Source organism: Aristolochia californica, unplaced genomic scaffold (assembly GCF_029961685.1).
Source record: "Aristolochia californica isolate CCGP_79_NKW_82.1479 unplaced genomic scaffold, dmAriCali1.0.hap1 SCAF_16, whole genome shotgun sequence".
Classification (NCBI taxonomy): domain Eukaryota; kingdom Viridiplantae; phylum Streptophyta; class Magnoliopsida; order Piperales; family Aristolochiaceae; genus Aristolochia; species Aristolochia californica.
The window spans coordinates 16,798,268-16,817,170 of NW_027181837.1; the positions used below are offsets into that span (position 1 = coordinate 16,798,268).

General features: G+C 36.8%; 1 protein-coding gene across 3 annotated transcripts in view; it reads right to left on the reverse strand.

Moving 5' to 3' along the window:
* The window catches only part of LOC137952516 (nuclear-pore anchor), an 80,743-nt gene extending 74,406 nt beyond the window's left edge, over positions 1–6,337 (reverse strand). For all 3 annotated transcript variants that reach the window (XR_011112296.1, XM_068799590.1, XM_068799589.1), the window contains exons 1-9: positions 5,965–6,337; positions 5,735–5,881; positions 4,788–4,886; positions 3,752–3,880; positions 3,373–3,465; positions 3,178–3,243; positions 735–824; positions 562–639; positions 284–408 (exon numbers count right to left, since the gene is read on the reverse strand). Coding sequence is in view for 2 of the 3 variants with exons in the window: in XM_068799590.1 (XP_068655691.1) it covers positions 284–408; positions 562–639; positions 735–824; positions 3,178–3,243; positions 3,373–3,465; positions 3,752–3,880; positions 4,788–4,886; positions 5,735–5,881; positions 5,965–6,270 (1,133 nt within the window). In the remaining variant the exon portion in view is untranslated. The remainder of the gene's footprint in view (positions 1–283; positions 409–561; positions 640–734; positions 825–3,177; positions 3,244–3,372; positions 3,466–3,751; positions 3,881–4,787; positions 4,887–5,734; positions 5,882–5,964) is intronic.
* Between the last annotated feature and the right edge of the window lie 12,566 nt (positions 6,338–18,903).

The window sequence follows — 18,903 nt, forward strand, 5'->3', positions numbered from 1 at the left end:
TTTTTAGTAAGGAAAAGTCTAGTTCTTGGGAAATGAAAGTTACTCCACGATAGTTAGTTCAAAGCATAATTGCCATTTCTATATACTTCCAAGACATCAATAAATTAAATTTTAGAACGGCATCAGATTTATGAAGCTACAACCCATCCAGGCAAGGTAATTCAAAAAACCAATAACAATAAAAATAACAATAACAATAATCACAACAATAATAAACAGACAATTTAGAATGAAGAACAAAGATCTAAAACTTGAATCACCGTTTTAGAGTTTTGGGCCATACCTGCCTGCCATAGTTGAAACATTTTCAAAGCTCGATATAGGAAGAAGACTCATTTCATTATCTTTTCTAGCATTCTCAATCTCTGCTTCACATTTTTCCAGTTTCGTCTTCAAGTCCAGAGCTTCCTAAAGGTGAACCATACCACATGACAAGAAGATCAAAATTATTCAAGTGACAAAAGAAACTGAAAGCACTAAATGCAGAATATTTGAACTTTGAAGAGAAAATACCCCCCCCCCCCAAAAAAAAAAAAGATGCGTATGGATTGAACAGCAGACCTTTTCCAAATCTTCCTTCACAGACACTTCTTTCTCAAGTTTTTCTCTGTAATCATTTTCCACCTGACTCAAATGTGTCTACACATGAATAATTGAAAAAATTAAAAAACTGAAAGGACTTTCAGTTAGTTAGAACACAAAAGAAGCTACGGCAGTTAAAGAAAATTCCTTACTTCCAGTGCTTTAATTACACCTTCAAGATCACCTGCCTTCCTAGACCATTCTTCAGCACTCTCTTTGTACAAATCAGCAAGTTTAGATACCTTTAGTTGTTAGTGAAAGAAAAGATCAATTAGTCTTTTTAAGAGGTGTCAGATACAGTAGTTCATAATCAGAAATCATTTAAAACATATTAACTAGCCGAATTTCCAATGCACTAGTCGTTAATATGATAGATTAGGCACAGTATCCCTCCTCAGCATTGTGTTGTTAGTGGTCTTATTACCATGACTTTGCTGTCGTCTTAGCTTTCACTGAATCAGATTGTTTCTTGCTCATGATCCAACAAATAAGAACGTGGAGTACATAACCCAGGTACTCTATGCCAAGTAATTTGTACCTTCTCTTTCTATGAAGAATACACGCTTCCAGAACTCAAAAACTACAATCTGCTAGAAAAAAAAAATGCCTCATACAAACAACAATCAGAAACAACTGGTTGCTCGCTGGCCCGCCGTTCTCTCCCGCCATTAAAGGCGCCATGAGGAAAACGACGCTGGTTTAATTTTTCCTAAATTAGGAAAAATTAAACCAGCGTCATAACTTCATTATATTTATTTTTTTAAATCATCCATATTTTGTTATTTATAAAATAATTATTTTTATTTATTCAGTATATTCATTTTGTAATTACTGTATTAAATTAGTGATTTAATAGTCGTAATTAAAATATTGTTAGTGTAAACATTTGATAAATTGTTTTGGTTTAATTATCCCATTGCTATAATTAATTAAACCAATGGTTTTAAATTTTGAAGCAATATATTATTAATTAATAATACGTAAAAATATATATTATGTATTTGATAAAATAATATATTTATTTATTTATTATATTTATTTATTATTTTTATTTTTATTACTGTATTAAATTAGTGCTTTTTAATTTTAAAATATATCTTATGTTATTAAAAATAATTTATTTATTTATTATATTCGCTTCTGTTATTTTTTACTTTATTTTTTTTTTTAAATTTATTCTAGTCACACATAATTATTATATTAATTTTTTGATAAATTGTAATCATTAAGTAATATAATAATATAGTCTTTCATTAATTAATAATACACATTAAATCACTTATAAGTGTAGTAACCATGTTTATTTTGGTTAATTATCTATTTAGGTATATGTTCTATTTAAGTATATTATAAAAAGTTACTCATTCTCTTGTTTATATCATATTTTTCATTTTGGGCACTAACACTGGAATCTGTTTTCTAGTATACTTGAACTCGTCTACACTAACACCCAAGGATGAGTTGGAGTTGAATCAATTCATTGAGTTGAATCGATTCATTTAAGATGACTTCGGAGGTTACATGAGACCCGCGAATTGGCGACTTCGGAGATTAAATGAGACCCGCAAAGGTCTCTTCCCTCCTGACCCGCACGCATCCTCTCGGGCAGGATCAACTTCATGAGCAAGCTAATTTTTCTTTCATGTGTTGGATAACCATTCTTCAGGATAATATTAAAGTTGCATCTTCAGCATCTACATTTATATGTTTTGTGCATATGATGACCTCTAAAGTTCATAAACTATTTATTTTCTATTTTCTGAAACAATGAAAAAATCATCATAATTAAAAGAAGAGAGGAAGTATTTTTTGTAGATTACTATCCATTTGCTTTTTCTTTTGGATGAACATCACCCATTAATTACAATTTCAAACTTGAATACAGATCTAGCAGTAATTACAAAGCAGTATGTGGCTATTATATAGCTGACAATGACAAAAACTGCGCTAGTAAAGATATCAAAACTATGAAAGCGGATCTTTTGAAAAGGTATTTTCAATTCACAAATAGTCCAACAAGACATTAGTACTACAAAAAAAAAAAAAAAAAAAAACTGAGTCATTGCAGTATTATTGGGAATAATCCAACAAAGGTAAGTTTGAAATATCATAAAGCTACTAGTTGGAAACATGTCTCTCCTACCTCCTCTGGTTGTTGTGGGAGGAACTAGCAAAGCTTTAACAAGGTATGAGAGCAAGGCATCTGCTCTATTGAGCATAGTTTATATTATCCACATCAAAGGCCAATCGTCTGTTTGCTTATCTCTAAACATGAGAAGTGTTAGTGGAAACAATCCCACGTAAGTTAAAATTTAAAAACAAAAAATGTTGTTATTAGTACAGAAAAGATTCTTTAACTTCAACTAGTAATTTGTGATGGACCTGAGCCCAATTTTAACAACATATCAAGGAAGATAGTTATTCTATTAGGTCCAAAACAATTCATTTGGAACACCAAAACTTCATATTAGTGACTTATGCATTTCATTGCACAAGTGCTCTGAAACAGCTTATTTTAGATCATCATGCAACAATGAAGATTACACCAATCAAAGAATAGAGATCTGAAATGAATCTAATACTACTAGAACTCACCGTTGCTACTTCTGCAGAAAAGCGCTCCTGATTAGTAGCAGCGGTGTCTTTAGTTGAACAGAGTTCCTACACTTATACAATAAATGTAATTATATTTCTTGCTTTTAACAAACAAAAAAGTCACAAGGTAAGATAAGGAAGAAGTAGGTATTGCATACAACGAGAATCTGAAAGTTCAGTTAGAGCAAACCAAACCTCTTGTACAGATGTCAATTTGTTTTCGAGTTCACGTAAACTCTCTTTGTACCAACTTAAGGAGTTCAAACATTCATTGTACTGTCTCTCAACCTAAGGAAACAAACCAGAAAAATTACTAGACTACCAGAAAACCAGTTCAATTTCTCATGTTTATGCTTCTCATTTTGTCACTTAAATGAACATTTAAAACAAAGGAAATAAGTATGTTACTGAAGAATGCAGGAGGAAGGAGGGAAACAAGAGACACACAGAAAAATGGACCAGTCAGATTCAGTCTTAATGACAAAACAGATGGTCCAGACTGGTCCCTCACGATATATGCCAGAGAAACTAGGCTATGTGATATAGAAGACGTAAATACAAGTAGTAGACTCACATCAGCTAATTTCGCAGACATATCCGACTCTAATTCAGTATGGCTTTTGCGAAGCTCAATGAAGCTATTAACTTTGGCAGTCAACTCATCATTAAGCCAAACATTGTGCCTCTCAATAAGTTCCTTCTCCTGTCATACAAGGAAATGACATCCAGAAGAAGTGCCAATATGTAAGCATTCAAGAGGTCTCAATAAGTCAAAGTAACACAAGCACATGACACTCAAGTGAATAATTAGGTAAAAAGCTAAAACAAAAGAATGGTATTATGAAACAAAAAGATGGAGGAACAAGAACAGCTTCTCAAATGAAAAATAGGAAAAAAATTCTGAGTTCGTAGATCTGTTAGTAGCAGGAAATAGTAAGACAAATACAGTGAACAATAGACAAAGAGAACAAGATCTCTCATGCACACAATTTGCTAATTTGTTCAGACAAGTATTATTCATAAGTTCAATCATAGTAGCTGGAATTTGATTCCCCAGTGGAGAAACCCATTTAGTTCGGTTGAAAGACAGTTAGAGAAAAATTATCTTCATGAACGAATCAATGGAAGCAGCAAACGCTTCCAGCTAACTGGAATGGACATTCACTACTTTCAATTGACACCTGCAGAATCAAAGAAGCTTAGCTACAAATTTACTCTGGTCATATTGAAGACTAGAGCCACTGAATGGATGCATCAGAAATGACCTTTTGATGGCTCTTCCATTCACCTTCATTTCTATTTTTTTCTTACGGCTTCATAGTGCAGATAAAAGAGTCAACACCACCATTGGAATTTTTTACAGTGTACTGCTTCAGGCACTTTACTAGCTCCTTTTTAAGTTATTTGAAAATTGAAACACAAGCAAATAAACCAAGTATTCAATATAGCTCAAGAAAAGATGAAGCACTCAGCTAAGAATAATAATCTATTGGCCTAAATGACATGTTAGACCAATTTGAAGAAGAAAACCAACTGCCGTCAGGAAAAAATTCCAAGAAATCACACATGGAAGGAATGTTCAGATTGCCAGTAAAAGAAAATACACACACCTGAGAGAGACGAGCACAGGCAGCATGACAACATGCAGATTCTGCCTCAATGTCATGTAACTTAGCCTCTTTTAAAGCGATCTCATCTGACAAGTGGACCTTCAGCGCAAAGCAAGAAATGTGAAACATCCTTGGTGTAACATAAACCCATATAAGAAGGATGGGAAACCTTAGAATTACATTTGGTGGCCTCCCAACGCGACCACTCCATACAAAAAAATAAATACAAGTGAAGCACCTGAAACTACACAGGACCATAGAGAACTTGAACTCTATGCTTCTTAAAGCACGACTCTCAAGAAGTATTAGATTACTCAACCCCTACCTCTCCTTAGTCCTTACAAGTTTTTCCTTGACATGGTATATTCACCAAAATTAATACGTCTCCAGGGAAGACTATTCCTAAATTTCATAAATGGCCTCCAGAAGCAATTTCGATGAGGTTTACATCAACCTATTACTGGTATCTGATGTCGAACCCTAGTCTCGTCCCAGAACGGAAGAAAACTTGGAGCCTTTCTATTGAACGAAACCAGAGACTATTCAATCGCTTCTATCAAGCTGCACAATATCAAAGCAGTAATTATTTTGACTTGGCAGGACGAAAGAGTAGCATTCGCAGACAGTGAAAACTAAACCACGGAGCAATTTGACTGCACACCGTGATTTCTAGCAAAGCAAGCCAATTTGGTTTGACGAACTCTGCATCACATTAGTAGCAATGGTGGCAGCATTCTTCCAGAACTAGTCTCAGTTTCTCTACCTGTTAAAAAGGTGACCGACAGAAGTTCGAACATCTTCTTCAGCAGGCATGTATTTTCGCCCCCTCGAAACTATAGAACCCTAACCCCTCGAAGAAGAAAAAACTGAAAAGAAAAGAAAAGCGCAAACAACAAAAAATCCAAAACAGAAAGGCGCGAAAGCGATGAAAGCCGAAAACAACTCACAATTTTGTCCAAATAGCTTTTTATGAGAGAATTTTTCTCTCCTATCTCCAAATCCTTCTGCTCCAACAGCTCCAACAACTGCCTCCTCGACTTATGCAGCTCCGAAACCTCGACTGATAACCTCTCAAGCTCTCCATCCTTCACAATCTGAAACGGGAACCAAATCATAATAACAAAAAGCATATATCAAGCACTAAGCACATCCTTTACGTGTCAATATAATATCTTACAGCTTTCAGGTGAGTCTGGTGCTTTTCCGCCTGGACCTCGGCGAGCTCAGACGCGCGTTTTTCTAGAGCGGAAGAGAGAGAAAGGTTCTCCGACTGAAGATTGGAGAAATCGAAAGAAAGAGATACGTACTTCTGTTCGAGGAGAGTGCAAGTTTGCTCGGCAGTAATCGACGAAGCATCGGATTTGGCTTTCGCGGTTTCAAGTTGAAGTATGAGATCGCGTATGTACAAGTCGGCCTTCACGGCCACCAGAGAAGCGTCGCCGGAGCACCGGCTAAATTCTTCTTCGGAGAGAAAAAGCGGCATTTATGAGAGGATGGAAGAAACTCTAAAGAGCGGGGAGCATAGATGCCAAAGAGAGGAGGACAAGGCACGATTCTGTCGGAGTAGGAGAACGAGAATGCACTGCGCGAGGGAGCCCTATATGACGGTTTCTAAGGGCGGTAACTCGAAACGCGAGTGATTCTAGTGGCTGCGATCAAGTTTGAGGGTCCCGGATTTTCAGATACGGCTGCCAAAGCGAGTGACGTTTCGGCCGTGGCGGGTCGCATAGTTTTAACTTCACAAGTTACGGTCTGATAAAAAAAAAATAATAATTAAGTTATCATAATGTAGTTCACCTCATTTGTTTCATAAACATAAATATTGTATTTATAAAAAAGATAAATACTTCGTTGACTTATTATAATAAGAGTACATGAACCTTTACTATTTATAATAGAGGAAGATAGTAAAATCCAATTATAATAAAACTACCATTAGAAGATTAACTCGAAATGTTAGCAAATTAGTAAAAAATGTGGAGTATTTTTTACTAATTTTTTTCTTATAGGGCATCTTATAGTTATATTTAGAAGATTATCAAGATAATCTATTTTTCTAAAAGGTTCCAGGGTGTCTGGCTCTGATACCAAATCTTCAGGGGGTACTCTTTTTCCTGGAGTATTCAGGTTCTAATCAGGATTATTTAATTCTGAGGAAATTACTCTTCTTAATATTTGTCTTCTAGGTTGTCTGGGAATTATAATAGGCCTAGGAGTCTCAAATACTCTAATATAATTATTTAAGGATAAAACAAAACAAATAAAACTAAAAATCACAAGATTACTAAAGATTAATACTAATGCAATATTAACAAAGAGCATATATTTTTTCTAAACACTTGATTATAATAGCAATAAATAAGAAAATATCAGATTCTAATAATTCTTCCAAACACTGAGGAATCCAAACAAAATATTCAAAAAGTCTTATACTAAGAATAAGTAAAAAAGATAAATACTTCGTTGACTTATTATAATAAGAGTACATGAACCTTTACTATTTATAATAGAGGAAGATAGTAAAATCCAATTATAATAAAACTACCATTAGAAGATTAACGTGACTAAACATCTTTAAACTAAAACACTTTTATGGGTCTATATCTTATGGGTTTGGGTCCATCCTCCAACATTTTTAGGTATGTGGGCATTCCTTTGTCGTGTGGAATTGAACCTATCTTTTGTGAATCCATATCTTATGGGCTTGGGTTATCTTCCAACATTTTTACATATGTGGGCCTTCCTTGATCGTTCGGGCCTATCTTTCAACAATAAAAAAATTCAAAATTTACTTATGAATAACAAACATTTCCGATATACTTGGTTTGTAATGTTTATTTTAAAGTTTGTTTGGATTAAGGGAAAACTCTAATTTTTTTAAGGAAAATAATAATAAGTGGCAAATTTATATTTACCATAAATCTATTATAATATATACGGATATTTAATATATATTTTTGAGGTAATCTATGTATAATATAAACTACTCTGATATGGGAAATAAATATAATTAAAGTGAATTTAATATCATAAAAATATTAATTTGATATTTTTACATATTAGTTTAATATTTCTTGGATATTTTATCTATCATATTAATATAAAATTTTATAAAATTGTTTTATTCACACTATGTAGTACAACAATTGCCAAAGCGAAATCTAAAGTTAAAATTGGCAAATAAGTAAAAAAATAATATCACTATGAATAATCAAAATTACATAATGAGTAGGTAAAGAATGTAGAGTTATGGTGTAGATCAAAAGTAGTGTCAAACAATTGATCTCTATTATAAGCATGTTGGGCATGTGGTCCATAAAATAGGTACTCATTTTCCAACACTAATTGATTCTATACCTTGTTGTGTATCCTTGCAAATGTACACCAACTGTGCTCACAACTAGAAGAAGAGTATTGTTGAATTTATGGAAAAGATAAACACTTCATTGACTTAATGTAATCAGAATACATGAACCTCTATTTATAATAGAGGAATGTAATAGAGTCCAATTACAATTAAACTATATTTGTCCCAATTACATATAAACTCTAACACTTAAAGATAAGTCATAACATAATTAAATAACCCGATATAAATAGAAGACTAACATGACTAAAACACCTTTAAATTGAAATTATTTTGTGATACCTACTTCCATAATAATTATGGCTTTGTAAGACTTCTTATTGTGTAAGACTCATCATGCCATCTCACGTGATCATGGTGGCTTCCACCAGATTGTGTGATCATGGTGGGTCATATCTTATGGATTTGGGCCCATCTTCCAATACTCTCGCATATGTAGGCCTTGGTCGTGTATGCTTGGACCCATTTCCCAACAAGTATATTTGCTTTAATATTCATTGTACATCAAACTTCAAATTAGGCATCAACCACCCATAATCCCTCCCACATATCAGTTGTAACATTGCATAGCAATTCTAGTTAGAGTATATTAAAACCGGATTTTCAAATTCAACATAAATAAAAGTTAAGAGACCTCACCTTGGAGTTTATCTAACATAAAGTTGTTCTCTTCTCTCTTAATTGAAAATTGTTGTTCATACATCTTAATATATTTATTCAAGACGATGCATATATCGTCTTTAGGTACTACCTGTTGAATATAATCTTGAAGGCCTACATTCCACTTTGCCTCCATTTTAAAGTCAATTGATCGAAGCAATGCCCTTGGTATCTACCAGATCCAATGGATGTTTAATCTTATTTTTCACCTCTTGTCATAAATCTCCCAAAATTTATGATAGAGCTTAGGGAAGAAAAAATGCATGAAATAGTGTAACATGTACATATCCAATCAATGGTTGTTCCTCATTATCTAGTGACTTGAAAACTTTTACATGTGTCCCATGAGAAGTATAGTTTTATAAAATTCCATTAGAAAACCATCACAAGAATCAACTGCTCCACCTTCTCCCCCCTCTTCTCGTCATCCTTTGTGAGGTAAGAAGCAAGAACTCCATGCAAGAATCAACTCCAACCACCACAAGTGTTGAAGATACCTTACCTTGATTCAAGCCTGTTGAAGATACCTCGCCGTGATTCAAGGCTCCACTTTTGTACACTTTCAGTTGAGGATAAGTAGCCCTGATTAAAAGCTAATTCTTTGTATATTTTCCATTTTAGTTTGATTTTTAATATTATGTATATGGCATTGTAAAGATTATAAATTCATCATCCTCACCACCTTCGAAGGGTGGTATCATGGTATCCAAGCCGTCGTTCTACCCTGTCTCTCAGAAGATTTGCCAAAATTTTTCTCACTGAGCTTCACTGCTCATTTATTTTTCTGCCACGATTTCTTTGTTCATTGCATCATTCGTTGTCTGTCATTTGTCGTAGCCGATTGTTGTCGGTAAATCCGGTCACTGATTGACGGATACCTTTCGGAGTTTGAGTCAGACGCGCATAACGCCGGAGAAATTTTATCTCATCTCTCGCGTTTTAAGTTCGTTGTTTGCCGCCACCTTCTAGAATCAGCATCGTTCGGCATCGCCGTTTGCCGGTTTCTTCTCCGTCAACTTCTTCTCAGCCTTCGGTGTTATCAAACCAGTTTTTCTCGCTTCCATATTTACAGAAGACTCTTGCTGCGCTTCTTTGAGCATCGTCTGCTCCATCGAGCAGATAGAGAAAAAAAAAAGGCAAAAAAAAAAGGTTTATGAATCTTCTCATCTTCTTCCTTTTAACACTCCAATCCATATGATCACTAACAAGTTTTCTTCCTCCAATTATCTTCTTTGGAAAAACCAATTTTTTCCTCTCCTTGAGAGTCAAAAATTGTTAGCCTACGTCGATGGTACTCTTGTTCCACCACCTCGTTTTGAACCAGCAACCTCTACCACACTCAACCCCAAATTTCTGGCACGGAAATCAACCGATCAACGACTTCTCAGTTTATTGCTCTCCTCTCTCATCGAGGAAGCCATGGCTGTTGTTGTTGGCCTCTCCACTGCCCGCAATGTCTGGGTCGCTTTGGAGAATACCTTCAGCCATCATTCGAAAGCTCGTGAATTGCGACTCAAGGATGATTTGTTGAGTACGATCATACCTTTAAAGCTCTTTGTGACCAGTTTCATGCCATTGGTAGACATGTCGAGGACATTAACAAAGTGCATTGGTTCCTTCGTGGCCTCGTCGCCGATTTTTCCAGTTTTTCTACCGCTCAGATGGCTCTCACTACTCTCCCCTATTTTATAGATTTAGTTTCTAAAGCAGAAAGTTTTGAGTTGTTCTAGCGGTCCCTCGAGCCTTCTGCCACCACTGCAGCCTTCACAACGACTAATCGTGGTCGTACCAATACCCATGGAACTTCCTCTGCTTCTCGTGGTAACCAGCGAGGTCGTTCTCACTCCCATGGTCGTAAATCTTCCAACCGTGGACGCCCCCACTCTGGTCAGGGTCGTTGTCCACCCCGCTGCCAAATTTGTCGCATGGAGGGCCATTATGCTGACCGCTGCAATCAGCAGTATACTTAGACTGATTCCTCGGCTAATCTTCCTGAAGCCTTTAACACCTCTTGTTCTCTCTCTGGATTCAAGGCTACTGACTGGTTTTGGGACACTGGGGCTTTGACCCATATGACCACCGATCCATCTACTTTGGATTAGTCCAAAAATTACACGGGTAAGGACTCTATGATCGTAGGAAATGGTGTATTTCTACCCATTACTCACACTGATACTTTTTTCTCCTGTTCGAAATATTAACTTATTAGATATCTTGGTTGTCCCTCATCTCACTAAAAATCTTATTTCAGTTAGTAAATTAATGTGTGATTTCCCTCTCTCCGTTACATTTAATAATACCTTTTTCACTATCCAGGTGCTGGAGCGCAGGAACTCTACCTTTCTTTTTGTACTTATAAATAAATCTCTACGTGCTTCATATGATTTATGGCATGCTCATCTTGGTCAGGTGAATCACTCTATTATTTCATTTTAAAATAAAAAATGATATCTTTCTCTTATGTCTTTATTGCCTTCTCCCTCGCTATGTAGTACCTGCCAACTTGCTAAAACTCATCGTTTGCCTTATTCTCGAAATGAACACGGGTCGACTCATGTATTAGATCTTATTCATTGCGATCTTTGGGGTCCTTCCCCTGTCAAATCAAATTCGGGTTTTATCTACTATGTAATTTTTATTGATGATTATTCCCGATTCACTTGGCTTTATCCTTTGCAATTTAAATATGATTTCCTAGATATTTTTCTTCAATTTCAAAAATTTGTGGAAATCCAACATTCCACTTGTATCAAGATTTTTCAAAGTGATGGTAGTGCCGAATTTACTAGCAATTGTTTCAAAGACTATCTACATTATTCTGGAATTCAACATCAACTCTCTTGCCCATATACACCTGCTCACAATGGCCGTGCTGAAAAAAAACATCGTTATGTGACTGAGACTAGCTTAGCACTTCCCTTCCACTCCCACCTTCCTCCTCATTTCTAGGTTGACACTTTCAGCACTGCAACTTATATCATCAACCGGTTACCCACTCCGCTTCATGGTGGTAAGTCCCCTTTTGAACTTTTATACGACTACTCTCCAAATTATGAGAACTTTCATCATTTCAGTTGTCATGTTTATCCTTGCTTGCGTGATTATATGCCTCATAAACTTTCTCCTTGCAATATTCCTTGCATTTTCTTGGGTTATAGTCCCTCTCACAAAGGGTTTCGTTGTCTTAATCCTCTCACCACTAGGCTATATATCACCCGCCATGCTCAATTTGATGAAACTCACTTTCCTACAATCCCTAGCTCCCAGGCCCAACCTATTTCTTCTCTTCACATTTCCAATTTCTTGGAATCGTGACTTCACCATATTGAGCCACACACCCCTTCACCCCCACCCCATTCCCCGCCTATTCCTCAATCCAGCGCCTCCCCATGTAATATTTGTTCTGACCCTTTGGATGAGTCTGTGCAAGTTGATAATCCTCTTGCAGGTGCTTCTTTGTCACCCTCGGCCTCTCGTCCACCTTCCATTGAGACCGCTGCTAATCCTCCTTCTCCCTTGCGCTCTCATCCTATGATCACCTGAGCTAAAGCTGGAATTTTCAAGCATCGTTATCCAGCGCATCTTGGTGTCTTGAGCTCCTCTGGACTTATTCCAGCTCTTCTTACTTCCACTGAGCCCAAAGGATTCAAATTTGCTGCTAAGAATCCTACTTGGCTTGCTGCCATGGATGAAGAAGTTCAAGCTTTACAACAAAATGACACTTCGATTTTGGTTCCTCGCCCTGCCAACACTAACATCGTGGGCTCTAAATGGGTGTTTCACACTAAATATTTGCAGGATGGTTTTGTCGAGCATCTCAAAGTTCATCTTGTTGCTAAAGGTTATACCCAAGTACTTGGTCTCCACTACACTGACACTTTTAGTCCAGTTATCAAAGCTACCACTGTTCGTGTTGTGCTTTCTCTTGCTGTTACCAATAAATTGCCTCTTCGGCAACTTGATGTCAATAATGCTTTCCTCGAAGGCACCCTTACCAAACATGTTTATATGGAACATCCTCTTGGGTATATTGATCCTCGCTTTTCTACTCATGTCTGTCTGTTAAAGATAGCTCTCTATGGCTTAAAACATGCTCCCCGTGCCTGGTTTCAGCATTTCAGCTCCTTTCTTCTCACACTTGGGTTTTCTTGCAGCCGTGCTGACACCTCTCTCTTTGTCTTTCATCAGCAATCTAGCCTTATTTATTTGCTTCGTTATGTTGATGACATTATTGTTACTGGCAACAATCCATCTCTACTTGACAACTTTACTCTTAAACTTCATTTTGAGTTTGCTACCAAGGATCTGGGCTCCCTTAATTATTTTCTTGGTCTTGAAGCATCTCTCACTCTTGATGGTCTATTTATCTATTAGTTAAAATATGCTCAGTATATCCTCACTCGCGGTCAGTTGCTCGACAACAAACCTGTTCACACCCCCATGGTTGTTTCCCAACACTTGTCTGTTGATGGTTCTCCCTTCTCTGATCCTACTCTCTATCGGTCTCTGGTTGGCACCCTTCAGTATTTGACCATTTCACGCCCAGATACTGCTCATGCAGTCAGCCAATTTCTGCACGCCCCTACTGTAGATCATTTTCTTGCTGTTAAGCGTATTCTTCGCTCCCTCCACTTTGGTCTTCTTTTTCGTCCATCCTTTGTTCCCAATGCGCTGGTAGCTTATTTGGATACTGACTGGGCTGGCTGTCCCGATACTTGTCGTTCCACATCAAGCTACTCCATTTATCTTGGTAACAATCTAGTTTCTTGGAGTGCAAAGAAGCCACCTACTGTCTCACGCTCTAGCTGTGAATCTGAGTATCGTGCCCTAGCAATGACCGTTGTTTAACTTCTTTGGCTTACGTATCTTCTGCATGATCTCAATGTCCCCATTCCATAGCATCCCCTGCTCTTATGCGACAACAAAAGTGCTATCTTCTTAAGCTCCAATCCTGTTTCCCAAAAGCGGGCCAAACATTTTGAATTAGATTACCATTTTCTTTGGGAACTCGTTGTCGCTGGCAAACTTCGCACCCAGTATGTGCCCTCTCACCTGCAGGTTTCTGACATCTTCACCAAAAGTGTTCCTTGACCTCTTTTTGAATTTTTCCGATCCAAGCTTCATGTTCGTTCCAATCTGATGCTCAGCTTGAGGGGGGGTGTTGTTGATACCTTGCCTTGATTCAAGGCTCCACTTTTTTATACTTTCAGTTGAGGATAATTAGCCCTGATTAAAGGCTAATTCTTTGTATATTTTTCGTTTCAGTTTGATTTGTAATATTCTGTATATGGTATTGTAAAGTTTATAAATTCATCATCCTCACCACCTTCAAAGCGTGGTGATTTTTATCAAATCGTCTCAATAGGAATCAATTACCAATAACTTTGGCATTGTAAAAGCAAATTCCATGCAATATGAAAAAGACTGATTTCGTAGGGACTCCTTCCATTATAATCTAATCAACATCTCTCAAATTATCATTCTAGAGAACAAGGCGGTCATGATGCCCTTGTGGACGCTTTTGATTACAACAACATTCTTCATTACCATGTCGTGTCATGGAGATTCACCTTCCAAAAATTCTATTTCAGGAAGCACTCTTAGCCTTCGTTGAGTTCGCTAATGGTGGGACGAGCTATGTATCTCTCAGTTGGATTAAAATTGTACCTCCAACTTGGTTATTTTTGTTGCAGCTCAATGGAACCACTACATCTATTACTGCTAATATTCAGTTCATATTTCTATCAAGTTAGAATCACAACTCGTGGAGGACTTCTAGTGGGAGGATAGAAGTAACACCAAGACATCCTTTCTAGTCCCACTTCAAGTAGGACTCAAATTACTAGTTCCTAGGTGTCTATATGAAGACACGTTGCTCCTGGTAAAAAGTCCAAATTTATGAAGAAGGTGCAAGAAATTGTCTTAAAGATGGATTAGGATTCTACTATAAAAGAGTTTCAGTTTAAAGGTGTTTTAGTCATTAGTCTTCTATTTATATTAGGTTATTTAATTATGCTTGGACTTATCTTTAAGTGTTAGACTTTGGGTGTAATTGGAACAAAAGTAGTTTAATTGTAATTGAACTCTACTGCCCTCCTCTATTATAAATAGAGGTTCATGTACTCTGATTATAAAAAGTCAATGAAGTAATTCTCTTTTCCATAAATTCAACACCATTCTTGAGTAGGAAGTTCGTAGAAAGGACTTCGGAGAATCGTCAACATCTAATTCTGCCTAAGTGTCGATACTAGGGCAGGAACTTCGAGAGGAATTCCAACAAGGGCAAGGATAGAAGCAAGTCCAAATTTGGAAGGAATGTGGAAAGCTAGAATTGTGGGAAGTCTGATTGCATAAAGAAGAACTGCAGAGCACTAAAGAAGGATGAAAATAAAAATGATGTTGCAAATACTGTGGCTGAAGAAGTACAAGATACTTTACTTTTGTCGAATGATAACCCTATTGACTCTTTAGAGTTGGTTTCAAGAACTTGTTTTTACACCAATGCGCATTGTGAGATCATGGATAATTATGTTGCTAGAGATCACAAGAAGGTGTATTATTTTTATGGAGCAACTTTGCAAATTGTCGGCATTGGTGATGTTAATTTGAAGATGTCAAATGGGTCAATGTGGAAAATTCAGAAGGTGAAATATGCACCAAAACTGATGTGTAATTTGACCTCAGAAGGGCAACTTGATGATGAAGGTCATAATGTGACTTTTAATGGTGTTATGGGAAAGTCACAAAAGGAGCCATGGTTGTTGCACGTGGAGTTAAAATTGGAACTCTATACATCACTTCTAGTTGCAAAGACACGGTTGCAGTCATTGATGCTGGAACGGATTCTGATTTGTGGCATTATAGGCTAGGTCACATGAGTAAGAAGGGAATGAAAGTGTTTCAGTCCAAAGGGAAGCTACCAGGGTTGAAAATTGTAAACATCAGTTTGTATGAAGGCTGTATTTTCGGCAAGCAGAAAAGGATTACCTTTTCTAAGGCTAGAAAGGAGCAAAAGACAACAAAATTGGAGTTGGTTCACACAAATGTGTGGGGGCCTTCAACTGTTACCTCCCTTGGTGGTTCTAATTACTATGTGACGTTTATTGATGATGCAAGCAAAAAGGTATGGGTTTATTTCCTGAAAAATAAATTTGATGTCTTTGATACCTTCAAGAGATGGAGAACAATGGTTGAGAATGAGACAGATTTGAAGGTGAAGTGCTTGTAGTCAAATAATGGGGGTGAATACATAGATGATAATTTCAAGTTGTATAGTGTTGATAGTGGAAGCAAGATGACGAAGATCATTCTTGGAAAACCTCAATAGAATGATGTGGCTGAAAGGATGAATATGACTTTGAATGAGCATGCTAGGAGCTTGGGATTACATGCGTGACTGCCAAAGATATTTTGGTCTGAGGCTATTTGTACCGCTGCCTATTTGATCAACTGTGTTCCTTCAACACCATCGGATTGCACAATACCAGAAGACATTTGGAGCAACAAAGAGGTAAAATTTTATTTCTTGAAATTTTTTGGTTGTGTTTCTTATATTCACATTGATTATATTGTTAGAAGTACACTTGATGCTAAATTTAAGATATCTTTTATTATTGGCTATGGTAGTACCGAATTTGGTTATCGCTTTAGGGATAACCAAAGTTGTGAGGATATCGGGAGCAAAGACGTGATCTTCAATGAAAGTGTCCTGTATAAAGACAGGTTGAAAATAGAGTCTGAGAGCACAAGTGATAAAGCTAAGAAGTTTGGAGTGATTCAGTTGAGAGATCTTCAAGTTATAGAAGTGGAGAATACTATCCAGGAAGACTAAGAAAACATTCCAAGTAAATCAGAACATTCCTGTAATTGAACTCAGCAAATCTGCCATAACTAGCAGACCACCACAGAGGTACTCCCCTACGATGAATTATATTATGTTGAGTGATAAAGGCGAACCAGAGAGTTATGAGGAAGTCATGCAAGTTGATGAATCAACCAAGTGGGAGTTGACTATGAGGGATGAGATGGATTCGCTGTTATCCAATCAGATGTGGCAATTGATTGAGTTACCAAAAGAGAAGAAGGTTGTGCAGAATGAATGGGTGTAGAGAATAAACGATGAACATGATGGCATCAAGTTGTACAAGGCAAGACTAGTGGTAAAGAGCTTTCAACAAAAATAAGGCATTGACTACACTATGATTTTCTCTCTGGTAGTGAGATTGACTTGCACTTAGAGCAATTGGATCTAAAGACAACTTTTCTTCATGGTGATTTGGAGGAAGAAATTTAGACGATGCAACACATGGTTTCAAATCACAAGGAAAGGAGAAAAAATTGTCAAACTTCAAATGAGTTTGTATGGTCTTAAACAGGTTACAAGACAGTGGTATAAGAAGTTTGACATCTTCATGAGTTGTATTGGCTTCTTGAGGTGCTAGGCGGATCATTGTTGTTATGTGAAGAAACTTGATGACTCATACATCATTCTACTGCCATATGTTGATGACATGTAGATAGCAGATGCTTGCAAACAAAAAATTGATACGTTGAAAAGGGAGTCATCCAAGAAGTTTGTAATGACGGATTTGGGTGCTGAAAAACAAATCCTTGGGATGAAGATTACAAGAGATATTGATGTCTTAAAATTGTCACAAGAAGAATATGTGAAGAAGGTGTTGAGTAGATTCAACTTGAATGATGCAAAACCAGTGGATACTCTTTTGGCTAATTACTTTAGGCTATCAAAAGTGCAGTCACCTTCTACAAAGTAGGAGCTAACATACATGGCCAATGTGCCTTATGCTTCTTCTATTGGCAGTCTCATGCATGATATAGTGTGCACTAGACCAGACATAACTCATGTAGTGGGAGTTGTGAGTATATATATGAGTAATCTGGGTAAACAAAATTGGGAAGCAGCGAAGTAGATTCTCAGGCATTTGAGAGGCACTACATACTAAGCCTTATGTTTCAAAAAGTTAGACTTGGGATTACAAGGTTATGCAGATGCTGACATGGCTAGAGACAACGGTGGCAGGAAGAGTACCAATGGATATGTATACACATTGGGTGGTAAAACAGTTAGCTGGGTCTCTAAGTTGTAAAAGATAGTTGCCCTTTCTACTATTGAGGCAGAATAAGTCGCCATGACTGAAGCCAGTAAAGAGATGGTGTGGTTGTAGTCTTTCTTGGAAGAATTAGGTCTCAAGCATGGGAAGAATGTGTTGTATTGTGACAGTCAAAGTGTAATTCATTTAGCAAAGAACCCTGTTTATCATGCCAATACAAAGCACATACAAGTGTGTTACCTCTTCATTAGATTGGCTCATGAGGATGGAGTATTAACACTTGAGAAGATTAAAAGGGAGTAAGAATTCACATCATATTGTTGAAGAACAAATATGGAAGAGTCTTACATGACTCTCACAATAAGAAGTCTTACATAATCACAATTATTATGGAAGGAGGTCTCACAAAAGAGTTTCAGTTTCAAGGTATTTTATTTATGTTAGTCTTCTATTTATGTTGAGTTATTTAATTATACTAGGAGTTATCATTAAATGTTAGAGTTTTGGTGTAATTGGACTCTACTACTTTCCTCTATTATAAATAGAGGTTCATCTACTCTGATTACAATAAGTCAATGAAGTTTTTCACTTTTCATAAATTCAACATGGTATCAGAGCAGGTTTAGTGAGTTGACTTGGTCAACCCATAGAGATAGTGTGATCCTTTTCTGATCTATTATTTCTGGCAGTTTAGGTTCCTATCTATCTTTTGTTTTTTACCCGTCAGAGTTGAGGAAGCAAGGGGTACTATCACCACTTTGATAGTGGACATGATGAAGCAAGAACAGTTGTTTGCTTCACAAGGAGGCTCCATCATTCTCACTTAGATTGAGACGTAGTGAGTAGTTGTTTATTTTTGGAAGTCATATTGATCTACATCATCGGAGAAGACGACTCTGGTTTTGTTTCTCATGCAAAGACAGAAAAAGATTGTTGCCTTTGGGAGTCATATTGTGTTTCTAACTTTGTTTGTCCGAATAGCGGCTTCCCTTGGTTTATGCTTCGGTGACGACGAATC